At 42.5% G+C, this 21,249-nt stretch overlaps 1 protein-coding gene across 1 annotated transcript in view; it reads left to right on the top strand.

Annotated features, from left to right (window-relative positions):
• The window catches only part of sphkap (SPHK1 interactor, AKAP domain containing), a 44,906-nt gene extending 23,733 nt beyond the window's left edge, over nt 1–21,173 (top strand). The window contains exons 7-13 of the mRNA XM_063004459.1: nt 7,368–10,482; nt 11,561–11,569; nt 12,984–13,139; nt 15,096–15,185; nt 16,244–16,275; nt 17,846–18,030; nt 19,575–21,173. Of these exons, the coding sequence (XP_062860529.1) occupies nt 7,368–10,482; nt 11,561–11,569; nt 12,984–13,139; nt 15,096–15,185; nt 16,244–16,275; nt 17,846–18,030; nt 19,575–19,718 (3,731 nt within the window). The 3' untranslated portion in view covers nt 19,719–21,173. The remainder of the gene's footprint in view (nt 1–7,367; nt 10,483–11,560; nt 11,570–12,983; nt 13,140–15,095; nt 15,186–16,243; nt 16,276–17,845; nt 18,031–19,574) is intronic.
• Nucleotides 21,174–21,249: the final 76 nt, after the last annotated feature.

The following is a 21,249-nucleotide window of genomic DNA, read 5'->3' on the forward strand; positions in this document are numbered from 1 at the left end:
TTACGTTTTTAACTCCAGGTTCTTTTCAAATTACACAGTTTATAGCTGCTAATGTGGATGAGGAAAAAATTGTTTTGGAATGTGTATATGGGAATTTGTTCCTATTTCATCAAAAGAGCTTTGTCAGATTGGGCTCTGATGCTGGACGAAAAGCTGTGACATGCAATTGATGTTCCAATTAATTCCAAAGGTGCTCAGTTAGATTGAGGTCAGGGTTTTGTGCAGGACCCTAGAGTTCCTCTATACCAAACTCATCACACCCTGTCTTTATTGAACTCACATGGACACAGTCATCCTGGAACAGAAAATGACCCTATATTACACAGAATTGGAATCATATCATTTATTGGATATAATGGATTTTATACACGTTTGAAATCAGTGAGTGACGGGGACATGAAGTTAAAAAATCTGTATAAATGCAAAATGTTAAAGCACCATTTAGACTTCACTTGAGCGAAGAAGGGCGGCACGGTGGCTAAGTGGGTAGCACTGTTGCCTCACAGCAAGAAGGTCCTGGGTTCGATTCCCAGTTGGGGCGGTACGGGTCCTTTCTGTGTAGAGTTTGCATGTTCTCCCCATGTCTGTGTGGATTTCCTCCGAGTGCTCCGGTTTCCTCCCACAGTCCAAAGACGTGCAAGTGAGGTGAATTGGAGATACAAAATTGTTCATGACTGTGTTCGATATAAACTTGTGAACTGATGAATCTTGTGTAATGAGTAACTACCGTTCCTGTCATGAATGTAACCAAAGTGTAAAACATGATGTTAAAATCCTAATAAACAAACAAACACTTGAGTGAAGCATCTAGAATCTATAAACTCATTTAAAAAAAAAATGGGACAGTAGGTTAAGTTCAAATAATATATAGAACAGTGGTGTGTATTGAGATATTTAATCTTTTATTACTTTTACTTGACTGATTTTGATCATTGTAGAATATAGGCCCGTCAATAGCTGAGACTTGAAATTGAGAGCCAGCGTTGATGGACTAGTACAAAAGACCTCGGTGCCACCTTAGCGTCCGTCTTTGTGCTGTTTTTAATTGAATTCAGATCAATAAGGATTAAAAAATCATTGCAGTGTTGGTTTAAAACACAAGATAAAATATCTGATGTGGTTCGAGCTGATTGTGGTGGAGGTTTTAAGGATAGTAGGTGGGAATAAGTGAGATGTTAATCAGATGACTTGAACAGGATCAGTTGGGCAGGTGAATGAATTAGATTTGGGTTGAAAGTGACAGATGAAAGCGGCTCGGTGAGAGAAACAACGGACGGAGATTTATGGGAGGGAATTTAGAGATGTTATCATTATTGTGATGAAGTGTGGAGAAGGCCGGGAGGGGAATTGCTGATCTGTTTTGCTGATTACGTTGTTAGAAAAGCTAAGAATAGCACCAGCAGCGCCGGAGGGATCAGCAGTTTTCAGTGTCCAGCGCGTCCACTAGCAGTAATGAAAATGTGCTGCAACAAAAGCTACTGAGGGACGCAGCAAAAAGTGCTCGGCTGTTAATAAAGTTAAGCTGACATAACAAATGTAGCCAGGAATCCCAGAGAGAGTATCTGTGTGAGAAGTGGCACTGCTCCCAAGTCAGCAACACACTGCTTCAGTTCAAGTTTAAATTTAAAATATCTTAATACTGTTTTAACTTAAACTTTACACAATTTAATAACAGTGTTTTTTATGCATTTTCTGCCCATTTTTCCTCCCAATTTATTTATCAATTTGTCTTCCGCTGCTGAGGGATACCCGATTGCATCCGAGGAGAGCACGTTGCTGTACACGCCTCTTCTGACTCGTGTACAGCCCTCCTCTTCTCGCCCCTGCATTCTGCACAGGCATCTCTTTCGCCAATTAGGGTCCTTACACAGCCACTCACACATAGTCCGGTCCCCACCTTGCAGATACGATGGCCAATTAGTATCTGCTGCAGGCACTGCCAATTATGCCCGCCAGATGGTGCCCAGCTGACTGGTGGCAACGTCGAGTTTCGAACCGAGGAGTTCAGAATCTCGGCGCAGGTGTGCTAGAGCAGAGTACTTGTCTGGGGGGGCGCGAGTGCCTGACCGGGGGGCATGGCATTACGAGATTTTTTTACTTCTAAAACTAAAGCAATTCATTTTTCACCCACGGGAGACAGATTTCATTACTCTAACTGACCGCGCTCACACGCACGTTTAATGTTATTCAGTTCCGTCTGAAAAAAACCTTCAAAATAGAGCTCACAGCGAAGATAACCGGTGTCAAAAGCAACGACCGCTGTTATAGGACGTGTTTGTGTCTTTAAGAGAGACGCTCTGTTCACAGTATCGATTGTAAGTGACTCGGGAGTCGATTCATTTTAAGCGCAGCGTAAGTTTCTTTTCTCAGTCATCTCTCCGTGTTTACGGTTCGCAAGTTCACGGTTGGCACACGAAGGGGGGCGCATATCCAAAAAGGTTGAAAACCCCTGTGCTAGAGGAATATCCCGCTGCGACACCTGAGCGCCTCAGTTTAATTACATTCTTAAACACAAACATTAAAACATACAAACCCTATTTCCAGAAAAAATGGGACATTTTGTAAATCGCAGTAAAAAGAAGATTCTTTGATCTCTCAAATCTATATTTAACTGACAAAACTGGACAGAAAATGTTTCCAGTGTTTTCATTGATCATTATTGTATTTCGTAAACAGAAACATAAAAGTTGGGACATTTTTAAAATGCAATTATTTATTTATTAGGATTTTAACGTCATGTTTTACACACTTTGGTTACATTCATGACAGGAACAGTAGTTACTGCTTACACAAGATTCATCTGTTCAAGTGCACGTCTTTGGGCTGTGGGAGGAAACCGGAGCTTCTGGAGGAAACCCTTATAGACACGGGGAGAACATGCAAACTCCACACAGAAAGGACTCGGACCACTTCACCTGGCAATCGAACCCAGGACCTTCTTGCTGTGAGGTGACAGTGCTACCCATTGAGCCGTCCTGTAAAATGCAATTAAAAGAAGAATCTGTGATTTGATTTAATGGACAAAAGTGGAAAGAAAAGATTTCTGACGTTTTCACTGAACAATTGTAGTTTGTAAAAAGAAATAAAATTTTATGCCAACACACACTTGAAAAAATTGGGACAGAGGAATGTTTAGCACTTTGTTTTAACACCTTCTACTCTGAGACTTTTAAATGATTTGGGAACTGGAGCGCTCTAATTGTTGCAGTTGTGCATGTAGAATTTTCTCTGTTCTTAACAGTCTGTGGTCACTGTTGTCTGATTCTTTTCTTTATGACGCACCATACATTTTTAATACGAGATAGATCTGGTTTCTTTGGTGGTGATGATTCTCTCACTTGTTACCAATTCACCTGCTTTATGTAGAATGTGTTAAAACGCTGTACCTTTAATATTATATTAGGTTTTCATTCTTACTTTGCCCTTGTTCCAACTTTTGTCCCAAGTGTGTTGTTGGCATCAGAGTCTATTTCTTTTTACTAACTACAGTGATGTTGATTAGTGGAAACTTCAGGAATCTTTTCTTTCTATTTTTGTCAGTTAAATGAAATCACATTTATTTTTTAATAAATGTTCCAGCTTTTTAGAAAATGAGGTTTGTGTATACACCGATCAGGCAGGTAGTTCTACAATTACTGACTGTAGTCCATCTGTTTCTCTACATACTTTTTTAGCCTGCTTTCACCCTGTTCTTCAATGTGAGTGGATCAGACACAGCAGCGCTGCTGGAGTTTTTAAATAGAGTGTCCACTCACTGTCCACTCTATTAGACACTCCTACCTAGTTGATCCACCTTGTAGATGTAAAGTCAGAGACGATCGCTCATCTATTGCTGCTGTTTGAGTCAGTCATCTTCTAGACTTTCATCAGTGGTCACAGGATGCTGCCCACAGGGCGCTGTTGGCTGGATATATTTTTGGCTATTTTCAGTCCAGCAGTGACAGTGAGGTGTTTAAAAACTCCATCAGCGCTGCTGTGTCTGATCCACTCATACCAGCACAACACACACTAATACACCACCACCATGTCAGTGTCACTGCAGTGCTGAGAATGATCCACCACCTAAATAATACCTGCTCTGTGGGGTCCTGTGGGGGTCCTGACCATTGAAGAACAGCATGAAAGAGGGCTAACAAAGCATGTAGAGAAACAGATGGACTACAGTCAGTAATTGTAGAACTACAAAGTGCTTCTGTATGGTAAGTGGAGCTGATAAAATGGACAGTGAGTGTAGAAACAAGGAGGTGGTTTTAATGTTATGGCTGATCAGTGTACACAGAGTGCTCTGGTGACGCTGCAGACTATTACAGTAGCTCCACCATCATTCAGCCCCAGGCATTAAGCTACACAAGCTCAGAGAAGACTATAGCTGGAGCATTTTCAGTACAATATTGGCACCCCTGCACGTCTTTCAGAAGACTGTTGAAATTACAATAGCTGTTGTTTTCTCATGTTTGTTATGATGGGCAGCATGGTGGTGCAGTGGGTAGCGCAATCATCTCACAGCAAGAAAGGCCTGGGTTTGACTACCTGTCTGGTCCTCCAGGGTCCTTTCTGTGTGGAGTTTGCATGTTTTCCCTGTGTCCACATGGGTTTCTTTCGGGTGCTCCAGTTTTCTTCCACAAGTCCAAAGAGATGCAGTCAGGTCAATTAGAGTCTCTAAAATTGCTCTGTGAGTGTATGTGATAGTCTGCACTGTGATGGACTGGTGACCTGTCTGGGGTGTTTCCTGCCTTTAATCATATGAATCAGACCCACTGCAACCCTGACCAGTATAAAGCAGTGAATGAACAATGAATAAATGTTTATTATGAATATGGGTTTGTCAGACACCAGGGTAATGCTGTGAAATAATGCTGTGAATGTTTTTGATGGTTTGGATCTCAGTGAAGGGAAAGAAAAACTGCAAGCCATGCTGTTCTAAGTATTCCAACCTGGTGCTAACAGTTTAGGGAATGCCCTTAATGTTTCAGCGGGCAGTTTACTAATCAAGTTTTTGATAAGAAAGAACTTGACTGGTCTGCACAGAGCACCAACTTTAAGAAATTCTCTGTTAAAACAGCAAGTGGGAAAACCAAAACAAATGGTATGGATGTGTCCACATACTTTTGGCCATGTAGAAAAATACAAAATACAAATAAATATGAACAAGATGAGCCACTGACTCATTAGAATAAACAGTTTTAGAGGCGTGAGTTAATGAGTTCATCTTGACCTGAACAGACCATGAGAGTTAAAACTGAGACACGAGGGCGGTTCCTGGGTGCCGGGGGCACGGCGGCTAATCTATAATTAATCTCTCACGTGGAACAAGAGAGAGAGTCTGTAAAGGTTCTGCTCTCCAAGCAAATGTAATATTTATAATCACATACATTTACACTTGAGCTGTTTATGAGAGCAGGAAAGGAAGAAGAAGATGGCATGATGATGGGTATGACCCGTCACGTGTATAAAAGCAGCGCAGATGAAGTGAATCTATAATTACATTTCATTTTTCTACTCTTCTTTTCTCATATTTGTCACCTCTCGTACTTCTACACACATTCTCCTCTAAATCAGTTATGCTAACGGCAACCAAAAGCATCAAGGCACGACATGGAGTGTTTTACTAAAGCGGTTCCACAAAATAAGATTAAGATCCATTGCGGGCAACTTCATACTCGTAATCCACACAGACATGCCAAGGTCAGAATCAAAGCAGAGCTGAGGAAATTACTTTAAGAAGCAAGAAAAAAAGAACCAAGCAACAAGTACAAAGATGTTCAAACATACAGGATTAAAATAAGATACATACAACATTAACACAGAATAGGAACATTATGAGACTATGTCAACACTCATACAGATATTTTATACACCGATGAGGCATAACATTATGACCACCGCATTGTTTCTACACTATATAGAAGCACTCTGTTCTTTAATGGTCAGGACCCCCACAGGACCACCACAGAGCAGGTATTATTTAGGTGGTGGGTCATTCTCAGCACTGCAGTGACACTGACATGGTGGTGGTGTGTTAGTGTGTGTTGTGCTGGTATGAGTGGATCAGACACAGCAGCGCTGCTGGAGTTTTTAAATACCGTGTCCACTCACTGTCCACTCTATTAGACACTCCTACCTAGTTGGTCCACCTTGTAGATGTAAAGTCAGAGACGATCGCTCATCTATTGCTGCTGTTTGAGTCGGTCATCTTCTAGACCTTCATCAGTGGTCACAGGACACTGCCCACGGGGCGATATAATTTTGGTTGGTGGACTATTCTCAGTCCAGCAGGGACAGTTAGGTGTTTAAAAACTCCAGCAGCGCTGCTGTGTCTGATCCACTCATACCAGCACAACACACACTAACACACCACCACCATGTCAGTGTCACTGCAGTGCTGAGAATGATCCACCACCTAAATAATACCTGCTCTGTGGTGGTCCTGTGGGGGTCCTGACCATTTTAGAACAGCATGAAAGGGGGCTAACAAAGCATGTAGAGAAACAGATGGACTACAGTCAGTAATTGTAGAACTACAAAGTGCTTCTGTATGGTAAGTGGAGCTGATAAAATGGACATTGAGTGTAGAAACAAGGAGGTGGTTTTAATTTCATGGCTGATTGGTGTACAAAGATGTTTCTTCTGCCCCAAAAACATTTAAAAAAAACATCTCCAGCTACACAAAAACTCCAAAATGCTGCGGAATGGCCAACATGAGCATACCAGCCTATATTCCAGTTAAAAAAGAAAAACACTAAAATGTGGGTACTAAAAAATTATTAACCAGTAGGTGGATTGAGAGTTTTTGAGCATTGTGGATATACTAATAGATGAAAAACCTGTGCCGTTTGGCACTGAATTCTGGCCCATGCCTCCTCCAGCACATTTCAGTCCAGATTTTAACAGTCTAAGCACAAATGGAAGATCGTGCTACTTTCTACATATTCTTCTGCAGCTCCTGCTGGCACCTTCACCAGAAATCAGGAATTGCTGTTGCTGCAGAGACATCTACTCCCCATACTGTTGCTCTAACCAAAAGCTTTAATAGGTGTTTATTTCAGTTTAATGTCAATTTAGTTCTATATGATTAATTTTGTAGGTTTGTTTCCTATTTGCATAGTTTAATTCTGTCTTATTTACTTATTTACTAGTAAAGTTGCTATAGCTAAAGAAAGCTTCCAAGACTGAGGCTATCTGAAAAACGTTCATTGTCATTCCTGTGCTTTGCACAGATTGCTGCTCCAGAGGGGTCTCTTATATTGGTGGTTTTATGCTTTAGAATTGTACCAAAGTGTATATGAGTGTTTCATTTAGAAGCTCATGATTTTAACATCATTATGACCCAAACATCACCTCATAATATTTCTTTTCTCTCTTTGTAGATTCAGAAGGTGGATTAACACTAGAAGCAGTAGGGATGCTGAAGATGGCACCACAGCATAGGACTATAGTAGAACGAGAAGACAGTGAGGACTCAGATACCATTTGCGCTTCCTCCAGATTCCAAAAAGTATCCAGAACGTCCTCCACCAGGGGTGGTAGTGTTTCCCTACACAATGAAAGACAACAAAAGAAAGAGTCCAAATATGCCTCCAATCTTGCTGAATCTGTTCTGCAGGACGCTTTCATTCACCTTTCCCATGATGAATCCTCATTTTCTACTGAACCAGCCAGGAGAGTCTCCAGTTCTGCGCAAACGTTATCTGAGAAGCATCAAAGATCCAGAACTCACTCTTTCGAACTTCCAAAAATCGTGATTGTCCAGAGTCCAGATAACTGCGAGGAGGCTGCTGAATGGCCTGGGACGCAATCCTCTGAGAATCAGGACGTGCGCCAGTCAGATACTCAGGCTCACTCATATCACAGCTCTCCAATCATGCATAAAGCTAAGCCTGTGGAGGTAGCATTAGCATATGCTGCTAGTGTAATTGGGACAATCAGCAGCCCTCAGGTCACGGAGAGACTTGCTCTAAATACAGAAGATGATCATGATGGGAGGGATGCTGATAAATATGAAGATTGCACCGAGGCAGATCAGGGTGACTATACGTTACCTTCTGCCTTATGTGGCATGTCAAAGGTAGCAGGAGCAGTAAACCAATCAGGAGATTCTGGTGAAACTAAAGACCCAGGAGAGACATTCACAACATCAATGGGGTTGCTATCAGCGGCTCAGGCTTCCACAGCAGTTACGTTACAAAGCAACTTAGTGGAAGGCACCAGCATTGATACGTTTAGGTCCATAGTGGCTGAGAGTCTCCTTGGAGAAGCGTTGGAAGTCCTTAACAAGAAGCAGAGCTACACATGCCTACTAAATGTCCTAGAGACCACACAAAACAAGATAGTGGATGGGATCATGCATCCAAGAAGGTTGTCCCAGGAGGGGCTGGGAGTAGACGATTTTACCCAAGAGGTGGCAGAAAGCGTGTTCAAATATGCCCTGGAAAAATCAGTAAAAAAGAAAGAGCTGAAAGGGAAAGATGCCCCTGATATCCAGAATTTTCTCACTGAGAGTGTGAACAGCTTGCTCTTTGATGTCCTTTTTGCCGTTTCAAGGAAAATCAGTGACATTTCAAATTGTAGCCCAGAGCCATTTAACAGCAGTGAGACTGAAGTGTGTGCAACAGAAAATGAGGCCACTACCATGCCCGGAGAAAAAGAAATATGCCAACCAAACCATTTGAGTCAACTCAGCCAGATTGAAAATTCGGAAAAGAAAAATGCCACGGAAAAGCAGTCTTTCATTGACGGGAAGAAGGAAAATCAGAGGAGCTTGCAGGACAAGGAATCATGTCTGAATGACACTGGCAAACATGCCCAGAGCAAGACAAACAAAACAATTGTTAAGGAAAGTGAACCCCAGCAACAGTTTTTGTTTTCCTCAACAGGTTGCACAATGGAGCAGAGTGAATTAAAGACCTCAGTGAATTGTTTTGCTGAAGACTTGGCGTCTACGGTTGTTTCAATGGCGACAGAGCTAGCGGCAATCTGCCTTGAGAATTCAAGCAGCAAGCAACCCTGGTTTTGCGCCCTCAAAGCAGGATCCGAGGGCCCAGAGGGACTTTTGGTGCCTTGTCGATCATCAGCAGCTGCGGCACTTCGGAGAAAAGAGACACACAACGGCGTTGTCAAAAAGCATCGCCCACCTCGCCTCAGTGAGATAAAACGCAAGACTGAGGAGCAACCTGAACTTATGGAGCGTCTTGTTAATCGAGTCGTTGACGAGACCGTAAATCTCGATGAACCAGTGACTTCAGACTTTGCACTTTTTGCCCTAGAGGTCACTAACAAGATCATGAACTGCCCAGAACTGAATGTAACGGACACATCCAAGTCAGGTCAGACGTCTCGTAGTCGGCTGCAATGCGAAAGGTGGGGCAGTCGGGGAAAAGCCTCCAGCTGTGAAAGCATCCCTGAGGAGGATGCAGATCCATCCGGAGCACCAAATTCCCTGGATCCAGGGAGCAGACTGGGTCATAATCTGAGCCGAGGAAGCTCGATATCGAAGCAGTCCAGCTGTGAAAGCATAACTGATGAATTTTCTTGCTTTATGGTGAACCAGATGGAGACAGAAGGCAGAGGGTTTGACCTGCTACTTGACTACTATGCAGGGAAGAATGCAAGCAACATTCTGGCTGCTGCAATTCAACAAGCGACAAGCAAGAAAAACGGTCACCTCAGCATTCGGACATCAACTTGCTTGTCAAAGCAGTCCAGCACGGAGAGTATTACTGAAGAATTTTACAGATTCATGCTTCGAGATATTGACAAGGAGAATAAAGACTTTGGGATGACAAAGACCAAAGAGTGGAGCAACAACCTTTTGCCGCCCCCTTCAAGAGCCCTCTTCTGTATTCGTCAATCGTCAGTCCCGGATAGACGATCCTCCGATTCAAGGCTGACTGTAAACTCACCCATTAAAGCCAACTCTTTTGATGGATTTGCCCGGAATGTCCATGGTGACTCATTGAATATCTTTTCATCCAACTCTGTCTCGTCCACAGGATTGTGCAAATCCGATTCCTGTTTGTATAAGCGTGGCCGTACAGACCATATCACGGACATGTTAATCCATGAGACCTGGGCTAATTCCATTGAGTCTTTAATGCGTAAAAACAAGATCATAGCTAACCCTACAGATGACATTACAGAGCTAGACGCAGAATCCCAACCACATGTCCAGCTCTTTGCGAATCGGCTAGCTGCGGACATCGTTGAGAGTGGCAAGTCCCTTCTTGGAAGCCAACCGGACGTTTCATCAGCGGTTGGAGAGAGACGGCGGGGTTTTAAACAGTCCCGGTTAGGAAGTAATCGTGGTCGGACCCAGCAAGAAATGGTACGACCAACACAGAGAGAGGTTCCTCTGATCCACATTGAGCCAGATAAAAGGGACGAACGGTGTGAAGATGTCGAAAGTGAAGGTTGCTTCATCAGGGAATCAAACACCCAGGTTAAACCTCAAAGCAGCCTGGAGAGAGTAATGTCAATCCAGAATAGGTACGGCAAAAAACACACACTTAACACACTTGTCGAGGTCATGGCATCACTACAGCTATATTGAGAGCAGCAGATGAGCTCGTAGAGAAGCTTTGAAATTCCAGCGGCAAGATTTCAATTCGGCCGAGTTGCTTTGATCTGCCAGAGTGGAAGAAATTAAATTGCAGACCATTTCCTTTAATGCCACATGATTGCCCCGGTGGGTTGGTACACTGGTACACTGAAAACAGATACAGAGCTCACAAAAATGTAGCCTGAGATTCCCATGCTGCAATCCTGTCTTATTATTTGCCAGATTAGACAGATATATATTAGATGGTGTCCAGTCTCAGGTGCTTTATAGCCTTTCTGATTGATACTGCAGTTCTGTGGAAATATACACAAACATCCACACAACATCAACCCTGCATGCTTATTCTGTTTTCTCTTTCATCCGTCCTCTCCGGTGGCGTTAATAATGGTTTTGAATAATAATATTTTTAGCAACGTTAGCCCCCTCAGTGTTTTACAGTTAATGCAACAATTACTAACTACTGTCCACAAACTAATACAAGTCTAGTAGAGAGAAATCCCATCAGTTTTGACATGAACATTCATAGCTGGTATATACACCGATTAGTCATAACATTATGACCACCTTCCTAATATTGTGTTGGCCCCTATTTTGCTGCCAAAACAGCCCTGACCTGTCGAGGCATGGAGTCTGACATCTTTCTATCAGAACCAACATTTACTTCTTCAGCAATTTGAGCTACAGTAGCTCGTCTGTTGGATCGGACCACAGGGGCCAGCCTTCGCCCCCCATGTACATCAATGAGCCTTGTCGGCGGTTTACCACTGTTCCTTCCTTGGACCACTTTTGATAGATACTGACCACTGCAGACCGGGAACACCCCACAAGAGCTGCAGTTTTGGAGATGCTCTGACCCAGTCGTCTAGCCATCACAATTTGGCCCTCGTCAAACTCGCTCAGATCCTCACGCTCGCCCATTTTTCCTGCTTCTAACATCAACTTTGAGGATAAAATGTTCACTTGCTGCCTAATATATCCCACCCAGTAACAGGTGCCGTGATGAAGAGATAATCAGTGTTATTCACTTCACCAGTCAGTGGTCATAATGTAACGCCTGGTCGGTGTACAGTACAAGTCAGGAGAATCGGAAGCATCATTTCACCAATTACGTCCACATTTTTGTTTATCATCCTGGTGAAAGGTCCTGATAAAAAATCTGCTTTATTAAGAATTTATTCCCAAACAAATGTGTAATTTCTTTTTTAGTTTCATAGCTAGTGACACCACAGAGCCCCTAATAGAGCGACAATATGCCTCTAATAATGAACTTAAAATATCTTTATCATCATAATGGTATGTACCATCTGAACCACCAAGTAAAACGAGCTACAAAATAATGCACCATTGCATGGTCACATGCAGTCTAAATTGCCCCAAAATAAGGGGTCTGCCATGAATTACAAACTAATTAAAAACATATGACACCATCCACAGTCAAGCAAGCTTTACTTTGCTTTACTTTGCTTTTTTGTCAGCATAGTGGTTCTCCTTGGTCAGGGTGATGGTGGTGCAAGCAGTGAATGAATTACAAGCTGGGAATTGGAAAAGATTGGAAGAAAAATCAAAAGTATATAAAATCACTCACTCACTGTCTTAACCGCTTATCCAATCAGGGTGGCAGGGGGGTGCTGGAGCCTATCCCAGGTTTTCAATGGGCGCAAGGCACACGGTAACACCCTGGACGGGGTCCATCACAGGGCACACACACACACACACACATGTACACACACACCCATTCACCTATAGGGCAATTCAGTGCCTCTAATTAACCTGACTGCATGTTTTTGGACTGTGGGAGGAAACCGGAGCTCCCAGAGGAAACCCACACAGACACGGGGAGAACATGCAAACTCCACACAGAAAGGGCGCAAGGCACACGGTAATGGGCGCAAGGCACACGGTAACACCCTGGACGGGGTCCATCACAGGGCACACACACACACACACACATGTACACACACACCCATTCACCTATAGGGCAATTCAGTGCCTCTAATTAACCTGACTGCATGTTTTTGGACTGTGGGAGGAAACCGGAGCTCCCAGAGGAAACCCACACAGACACGGGGAGAACATGCAAACTCCACACAGAAAGGGCCCGGACCGTCCCGCCTGGGGATCGAACCCAGGACCTTCTTGCTGTGAGGCGAGAGTGCTACCCACTGAGCCACGGCACCGCTCATAATATAAAATCTTTGAATAAAATAAAATAAACAAAAATCAAACACTACCATGTGTTGTGTTTTGAACACAAAACCAGCACTGCACTGGTTTAAATCAGCAGTAGATATTATATTAATTTGAAACAGAAATCAGTTTGGACTAAGCTGCTCTCAGTTTTTTTTTCTGTACTTTGACTTTTTAGCTACAGTAGCAGAAGTAGCAATGACCACTACACTTTTGGTCTTGTCATCTCCCCCATCACCAGATACAGGACGGGTACAGCACCCTCTGCGGGCGAGGAGGGTGAGCGGTGCTCTTTCAGCAGTAGCAGTGAGGAGAGCGGATCAGGATGGGCACAGGTTCCTCCTGATGAAGAAACTCAAGAAGAGACCACCAGTAGCTTCATTCAGCTCAGTGAGGGGTCAGTCCTCTTTATTGCGTTCCCAGCCATTCCCTGGCTTTTCCATTCAGCACTTTATCATGCTTACATATGCTAAGTGCTCACGCTAACCATGGCATTCCAGAGCCATAATCATTACAATTAACAGTTACATTTTTAGCATTTAGCAGACGCCTTTATCCAAAGCGACTTAGAGTACAGTTACAGTATACAGTCTGAGCAATTGAGGGTTAAGGGCCTTGCTCAAGTGCCCAACAGCAGCAACCTGGCAGTGGTGGGGCTTGAACCAGCGACCCTCTGATCACTGGTCCAGTACCTTAACCACTAGGCTACAGCTTGCCCTTAACGTTAACTTTAATGCTGCTTAGGGTGGCCACATTCATAGCCACAAAAAGGAGGACATTACACCAGGAACAGGGGGACATGATACTGCAACACACAGAATGAAACCATAACCCATATAACAGAGTTTTTGACCAATTTAAGCAAGAATTATATAACAAATGACTGTTTTACTCACTAAATGTTGTGTCTACTTTTGATATTTAAGTATGTTCCTCGCTGCCTCCAAAAGTTTACTTTGTGAAAATTGCTCATTTTCACAGCGTTCCTGAGCATGAGAGCTGACTGACTCTATTAGAGGTGTATACAGACCAGAGCGAAATTCAACCACCCAATCACAGACTAGCATTTAGATGGCAGACCTTCTGCGATTGGCTAGTGGTAGCACTATAAGCAGTCAAATGAGGCTGTTAAACCAATTAAATACAAAGCATTTGTTTTGACATGTACCTGAGCCAATGACAGATAATATTGATAAAAAATGAAACCAGTTAACTCCAAAAGGAGTATTTTTAAGTGTCCGTCCTAGCGTTGCGTAAATGGAGGACTGGCAGCTGAAAAGCCGGACTGTCCGACCTAAAACCGGACGGCTGGCCACCCTAGTGCTGCTACATCAGACTGTGTATTAATGCTACGAGTGCTAAATGCTAATGCAAACCACAGTGTATAGGAGCCATTTGAATGACATTTAATTTTTTTCTTCATTAAAATGAAATATTAATGCTAACCATGGTGGTCTGTGACTCTTTTTAGATAAAAATTTTCTCTCTGTTAGCATAATATACACTAAATGCTAGCATTTGTGTTACAAAGTCATTTTGTGGCCCCTCCACTACAGCTACATGCTAAAGTTGTAGAGAAAATACACTATATGGACTAAAGTATTGGGACACCCACACATTACACCTACAGGAGCTTTTATGGCATCTCATATGGGGTTGATCCCCCCCTTTGCAGCTACAACAGCTTCTTCTTTAATGGGGAGACTTTCTCCAGGATTTTAAAGTGTATTCGTTGGATTTTTTTTTCTATTTTATTTATACATTTTCTCCCAATATAGTGCAGTCAATTTGTCTTCTGCTGCTGGGGATCCCTGATTGCAGTTGAGGTGGGTATATTGCTGCTCACCCCTCCTCCGACCCGCATGCAGCCCTTAACGGAACCCTTTCACCCATGCAGTCTGCACAGGCGCCTCTCTATCTGCCAATCAGGGTCCTTACACAGCAATTGAAGACCCCACCCACATAGTCCGGTCATCCCAGCCCTGCAGGCACTGCCAGTTATGCCCGGTAGATGGCGCCCAGCCCACCGGTGGCAATGCTGAGTTTCGAACCGATGAGTTCAGATTCTCGGCGCTGGTGTGCTAGCGGAATGTCCCTCTGCACCACCTAGGCGCGTCTGTGGGATTTTTGACCGTTTATCCAAAAGCGTATTTGTGATGTCAGACACTTCTGTTAAATGAGAGACTCTGGCTCGCAATCTTCATTCTAGTTCATCCCAAAGGTGTTTGTTGGCATTGAGCATTGAGGTCCGGGGTCTGTGTGGGCCAGTCAAATTCTTCCACACCAGACTCACCCAACCATGCCTTTATAGACCCAAGTATTTTAGTAATCTGTGTGTGTGTGTGTGTTATAGCAATGGGAACAGCAGTGCATCCAGTCTTGGTGTCACAGATCTTGAGGGGTTTCCAGAAAGTTCCACTGCAATTTCCACTGCACAGATCAGGTAAGATTATTATTGTTATTATTATTTGCTATAATTGTATTTTTGTGGGCGGCATGGTGGCTCGGTGGGTAGCACTGTCGCCTCACAGCAAGAAGGTCCTGGGTTCGATCGGCGGTCTGGGCCCTTTCTGTGTGGAGTTTGCATGTTCTCCCCGTGTCTGCGTGGGTTTCCTCCAGGAGCTCCGGTTTTCTCCCACAGTCCAAAAACATGCAGTCAGGTTAATTGGAGACACTAAATTGCCCTATAGGTGAATGAGTGTGTGAATGAGTGTGTGAATGTGTGTGTATGTGTGTCTGCCTTGCAATGGAATGGCGCCTTGTCCAGGGTGTTACTGTGTGCCTTGCGCCCATTTAAAAGCTGGGATAGGCTCCAGCACCCAACCCCCCGTGACCCTAAGTTGGATAAGTGGTTAAGAAAGTGAGTGAGTAAGTACTTTTGTGTGGTTAGTTGTGAATGTGATCTCTAATAATATTATACACCCGAGAAATATTGATTATACATAGTGCTGCTCCACCCACATGATTTAAAAAACCTGCTCTGTTTAACACTGTAGGAGTGTAATCCATAAAACCCATCCCAAACCTTATTAAAACCTTATTAAGAAATAGGTTTACTGTTTGAGATGTTTCAGTGCTGCTGTGCTCTTTGTATCATTCTCATGGGTAACAGTACAGCACTGAGCTCCAGTACAAATCCCCACTTCACACTTCTCTAAAGTTATTACAGTTTACATCTATGATTATGACAAGTGGGGATTGTTTACACATCACACACCAACTCCTGTTGTGTCACAAATACTGTATACCAGTCTAAATATACCAGTGGTAGTGCACTAATTAAACACACTATTAAGTATGTTAGTTGTGAGACCATCTGCCTTCAGGAGGCAGGGATTGACAGGAAAAAGTTCAGTCTGATTTTTTACCTGCCCTAGTAAGACCTTGTGTATCTGCAATAATAGTGCACTCAGCAGTGACTGGAATGAAACGCAGCCAAACCTTGCACTGAAAATGCTGATTGTATGTTTGTGTGTGTGTGTGTGTGTGTAGTGAGGACAGAAAGACCCTACATACTGCAGAACAGACTGATGGTGAGTACTGTTTACTATTATGAACCACACACACACACACACACACACACAGAGATTCATGCTGTTTTGCTGCAGTAAAGCAATCAGACATGGTTAATGAGCCATTTTACAAAACCCTTCTGTTCTATGCACACAATATACACCATAATACAGAAAAACTAAAAGAAATATTCACCGTCTTAGTCACTCAATCAACCCTTAACTAAATGTTTAATTAGACTAGACTCACCCAGCCTTGATACAACATGGAAAAGAAAGGGTATTAAAATGAATCAGTGTGAAATCGGTTACATTGCCATTTTTAAATCTCTGGGACTCCACAGCGAGAGCCATTACACTTAGAGCAGTGGCAAATCTTTTCAGAAGTGGCCTACAACATAATCCAGACAAACATTGAGGCTTTAATGAACTACAGGCCTCTCTCACCTCAGATAAGATTGTGTTCATGATTCCACTATTAGAAAGAGTCAGGTCAAAAATAGTATCAGTCAGAGAACTGTAGGCCAAAAACCACTTCTAACCAAGAGGAACCCAAAGGTTCAGTTTAATCTAATATAAAATCCACTAAACATTTAAAACAACTAATTGGCATAGAGTTACTTTTTCACACTAAGAACATCAAACTAACAGTAAAAGTAATATTTATTGCATCAGGGCCTGTACGACTTGACACACACGATATGGACAAAAGTATTTAGACACCCCTTTCTAATTACTGAATGTGAATTTCTAATGTGTTTCTGTTGTGTGGAACTGTTGTGGCCTAGTGGTTAAGGTACTGGACTAGTAATCCAAAGGTTGCTGGTTCAAGCCCCACTACTGCCAGGTTGCCACTGTTGGGCCCTTGAGCAAGGCCCCTAATCCTCAATTGCTTAGACTGTATACTGTCACAGTACTGTAAGTCACTTTGGATAAAAGCGTCTGCTAAATGCCGAAAATGTAATGTAAAATGTAATGTAATGTTTCAGCCACAACAATTGCTAACAGGTGTAATAAAGAAGTGATATGCTTCCAACTTTGCACCAACAGTTTAGGAAAGGCCCTGTCCTGTTCCTACATGATTGCCCTTATGCACTATCCAAGCTCTATAAAGACATGAAGAAAAACTCAGTTTAAAGAAACTCCAGTGACCTGCACAGAGCCACGACCTCAGCCCTACTGAACAGCTTTGGAATATCAGCTGAGGCTTTCTTGACCAACATCAATGCCCAGCCATGCAAATGCTTTTTCGACTGAATGAGCACTAATCCCCTCAAACATACTTCAAAGTCTTGTGAGACGCTTTCTCAGTTATAGCTGAAAATATCACATAGAGGTCACTCTGTTTTCATACTATTTATTGTTAAATTGGATGTCCAACAAGCTTATGGTCAGGTGCCAAATACTTTTAATTAGGGGAACCATGATTTCTGATTTCTACAGAAAATTCTTCAGGAGAACGTCTGGCCATCAGTATGTGATATTACGCTCAAGCACAACCTGGTTTCGCAACAAGACAACAATCTGAAGCATATTCACAATCTAAAATTCCAGCTCAGTCTCTGTTTGTGTTTCTGTCTCTGCGTATCAGAGGTGACGTCGGGTTTATCCACAGCCGGAAGTAGCTGTCACAGAGAGCTGCAGGTGATGAACTTCGACTTGGAGTTTGAAGATGCGGATAGAGAGTTGATGGCGGCGCTGCAGTGGATCGCGGCGTCAGAGCTCAGTGTTCCAGCTCTGAACTACAGAACCACACAGCAGAACACACACACCAAGGTACCAACCATGTTTACCCCCATAAGCCCTCAAAATGTGTATCACACCTTCAATATTTACAGTACACAGGGGTGACACATTTTTAAACATGGTGTTTTTAAAAAATAAAACCTAATTTGTCCTGTCAGAGTGATCATCTCAGTTAAATAAGGGTTTTACTCACGCTGTTCTCAAAACGCAACATAAACAAAGCAAAATTAGTGATAAAAACTATCAACTAACTGTGGCCAGTGGTAGCTTAGTGGGTAGAGCTTTGGGCTATCAACTGAAAGCAGGGCCCTTAACCCTCTCTGCTCCAAGGGCGCTGTATGATGGCTAACCCTGCGCTCTGACCCCAGCATCCAAACAAGCTGGGATATGCGAAGAAAGAATTTCGTTGTACTGTACGTCTGTATGTGTATCTACGATAAATAAAGGCATTCTATCACTACTTAGTTTATTTTTACAAAAAATATTTGAAAAACCTGAAAACAGTCGACTCTTCACAGCCAGAATGCAGCAAAGGAGATGTAATAGGGAATTGGAAATGACTAAAGTTTGTCCAAAAACCCAAAACAAACAAACAAAAAACATTAATAGAATGTAGAAAGTTTAGCTACAGTCTTACTTTAACGTTTGGACAGCCCTGTGATAAACATTTGCACATTAAAATACAATTGAAGGGCCGCTCAGGTGGCGCAGCGGTAAAACATGCTAGCACACCAGCGCTGGGATTTCGAATACATCGTATTGAATCTCAGCTCTGCCATCCGGCTGGGCTGGGTGGCCACATGAACATTGATTGGCTGCTGTTCACAGGGTGGGATATTAAGTCGGACCAGGGTTCCTCATAACTAGTGCAATAATGACCTCTGCTGGCTGACTGATGGCACCTGCGCAGAGTTGGGGAATAATGCTGATCAGGGTGTAACTCTCTGTGCACAAGGCTGATTCGCATATGTACTCACTTCATGCAGGTGAAAAGATGTAGTCAGTACTGCACACGTGTCGGAGGGGGCGTGTGTCAGTTGCGAAGCTCCTCAGTCAGCAGTGGAAGGTTGTATTGGTAGAGGTGAAGTGTAATTGGATACGACTAGATTAGGGGATAAAATTAGGGGGGAAAAATCAGGAAAAAAAGGGAAAAAAAATACAATTGACAGTACATTTACTGAATGTTACACATTGGAAAAATGATAGCACCCCTCTTACCTTTTAAAGAAATTTTGAATTCAAATGTACAGTTTGTAGCCTGTGGTAAAACGCTTGGGTGGTGCATCTGGCTAACTTGATATCCCACCATCATAGAAACATCAGAGTTCAATAAAATTAGGCCCGATAAGAAACACATTTTTGCTGCTGCATTATAAAAGCATCAAACTGTCCAGTTTCTAAAGATTTTCTGATGTTTACATGCTAAATCAGGTCTGTTGGAGACCCTCGGTGTAAATGATTGAGTGATGTATATGTGTCACCATTTATTGGTTTAAGCATCCAGTGTTTGTGACCAGTGTTTTTGGTCGGCACTGCACTCACTGCAACCCTGACCTATATCTATGTGTGTTCAGTTTCAGAAGGTGGTACAGTTGGCATTACAGAGGTCATGGTGTATTGGTGAATTCATCTCTCTGGTTCTACAGTTCTGTCGACTCAGCCCTGACTCTGGGGAAACTCTCAGCCTCTTCGACTGGCTCCTCCAAACCCAGCGCTAACACACACCCACACACACACACACACACACAGACTGTGCTGTGTTACCCTGAACACTGTGTTAGGCTCTGCACCAAACCACACTGACTTCATTCCAGTCCCAAAATCTGAGTGCACTAATGAGAACCGTTCTTCACTAATATACCTCATCACATCAGCACTTCTTACACCACCCTTAAAAGCCGAATGTTAAGTGGCTGCACTAAATTGGCACAGGTGTAAGTGGGCGAGTGAATAAGTGAGTGTGTTACACCATGATGGCCTGCCGATCTGTCCAAATTGTGTTTCTCGAAAGTGTCAGGCTCATCGCCACCCTGACCAGATCAGTTAATAAATCAGTTAGTAAATTAATTAAATAAATAAAAAACTGTAAATGTGCAAATGTGTCCACAGTCAAATAAATAAATTAATATTTAATTAAATTCTCCCAAAATGTGACACCACAGACTAACTGACTGCTGCATTGCAAAAGTTATATTTGCCCCTGTGGAAAATCTAAATGTCAAAAAGTTTGTTTAAAATTGCAATGATTATTTTACATGCAGCATTGGATTGGGGTCCTATTCAGGGGTGTTTTACGTCTGTAAGCTGTTTCTGATGAAGTGAAGTGTTTAGGGATTGTTTATTACCGTAAGTAAACCGTTATGTTGTGCAAGGCTCCATTGGGCACAGGTTCACTGAAACTGTGTAAATGTGAACTGGATATTTGAACTGAAATCATATTAAATAACAGATTCTATTTAGTGATTGTTTCCTCATTTTTAATCATGTAGTTCTTGTGTGTGACTGGAGGTTTTTTCCTTTAATGTTAACGAGCAAATCTGAATAAAGATGACCAATCAGATGCAGGCAACTCTTTTGGAGTTAAATTATTTATTAGTTATATATTTCAAGATGCTTTTTGTTTGATTCAGCTTTATATAAGTATATATAGAAATGAAACAACATTCCCCCCAGACCAAGGTGCACACACAGACTTACTATAAATACGAGCAACATTTTTGGACCTAAAAAGTGAAGAGATGGGACCAAGGACGAGTGTGGCGTTGGCCAGTACATTGTTCTAGTAAATATTTTATCATAATATGAAATGGAAAAACAATTATGATTGAATTATGATTGTATAAAGTAATAATTGTGAGTAGAAGACTCTGAAGCACAGCAGAATGATTTCTGTCACTGTACAATAGTGTGGAGTTGTTGATATGTTGCGGTGTGGTGTGAATAAATGATTTATTTTGGTGTAAATACTGTATAGTAGCAGAAACAGATTTAAACGGCAGTGTTTAGGCTGTATGTACTCTTTTATTTGTCTGTAATATGTGAAGTATTAGCGTGTTAGAATTAACATAACATGTTTCATCATCAGAATCACCTGAAAGCACAAGCGTCCGATCTGTGACTGTAGATCTGAATGTGCGTAACTTTTCAATGTCAATAAAACGTATGGAACATGATCTCAGTGTGGACCTTTTTCTGCTAAGATAAGGAAAGTTTTCTTGGCAAACACTGACCCCCATATACACCATCAAT

This window comes from Trichomycterus rosablanca, chromosome 11, assembly GCF_030014385.1.
Source record: "Trichomycterus rosablanca isolate fTriRos1 chromosome 11, fTriRos1.hap1, whole genome shotgun sequence".
NCBI lineage: Eukaryota > Metazoa > Chordata > Actinopteri > Siluriformes > Trichomycteridae > Trichomycterus > Trichomycterus rosablanca.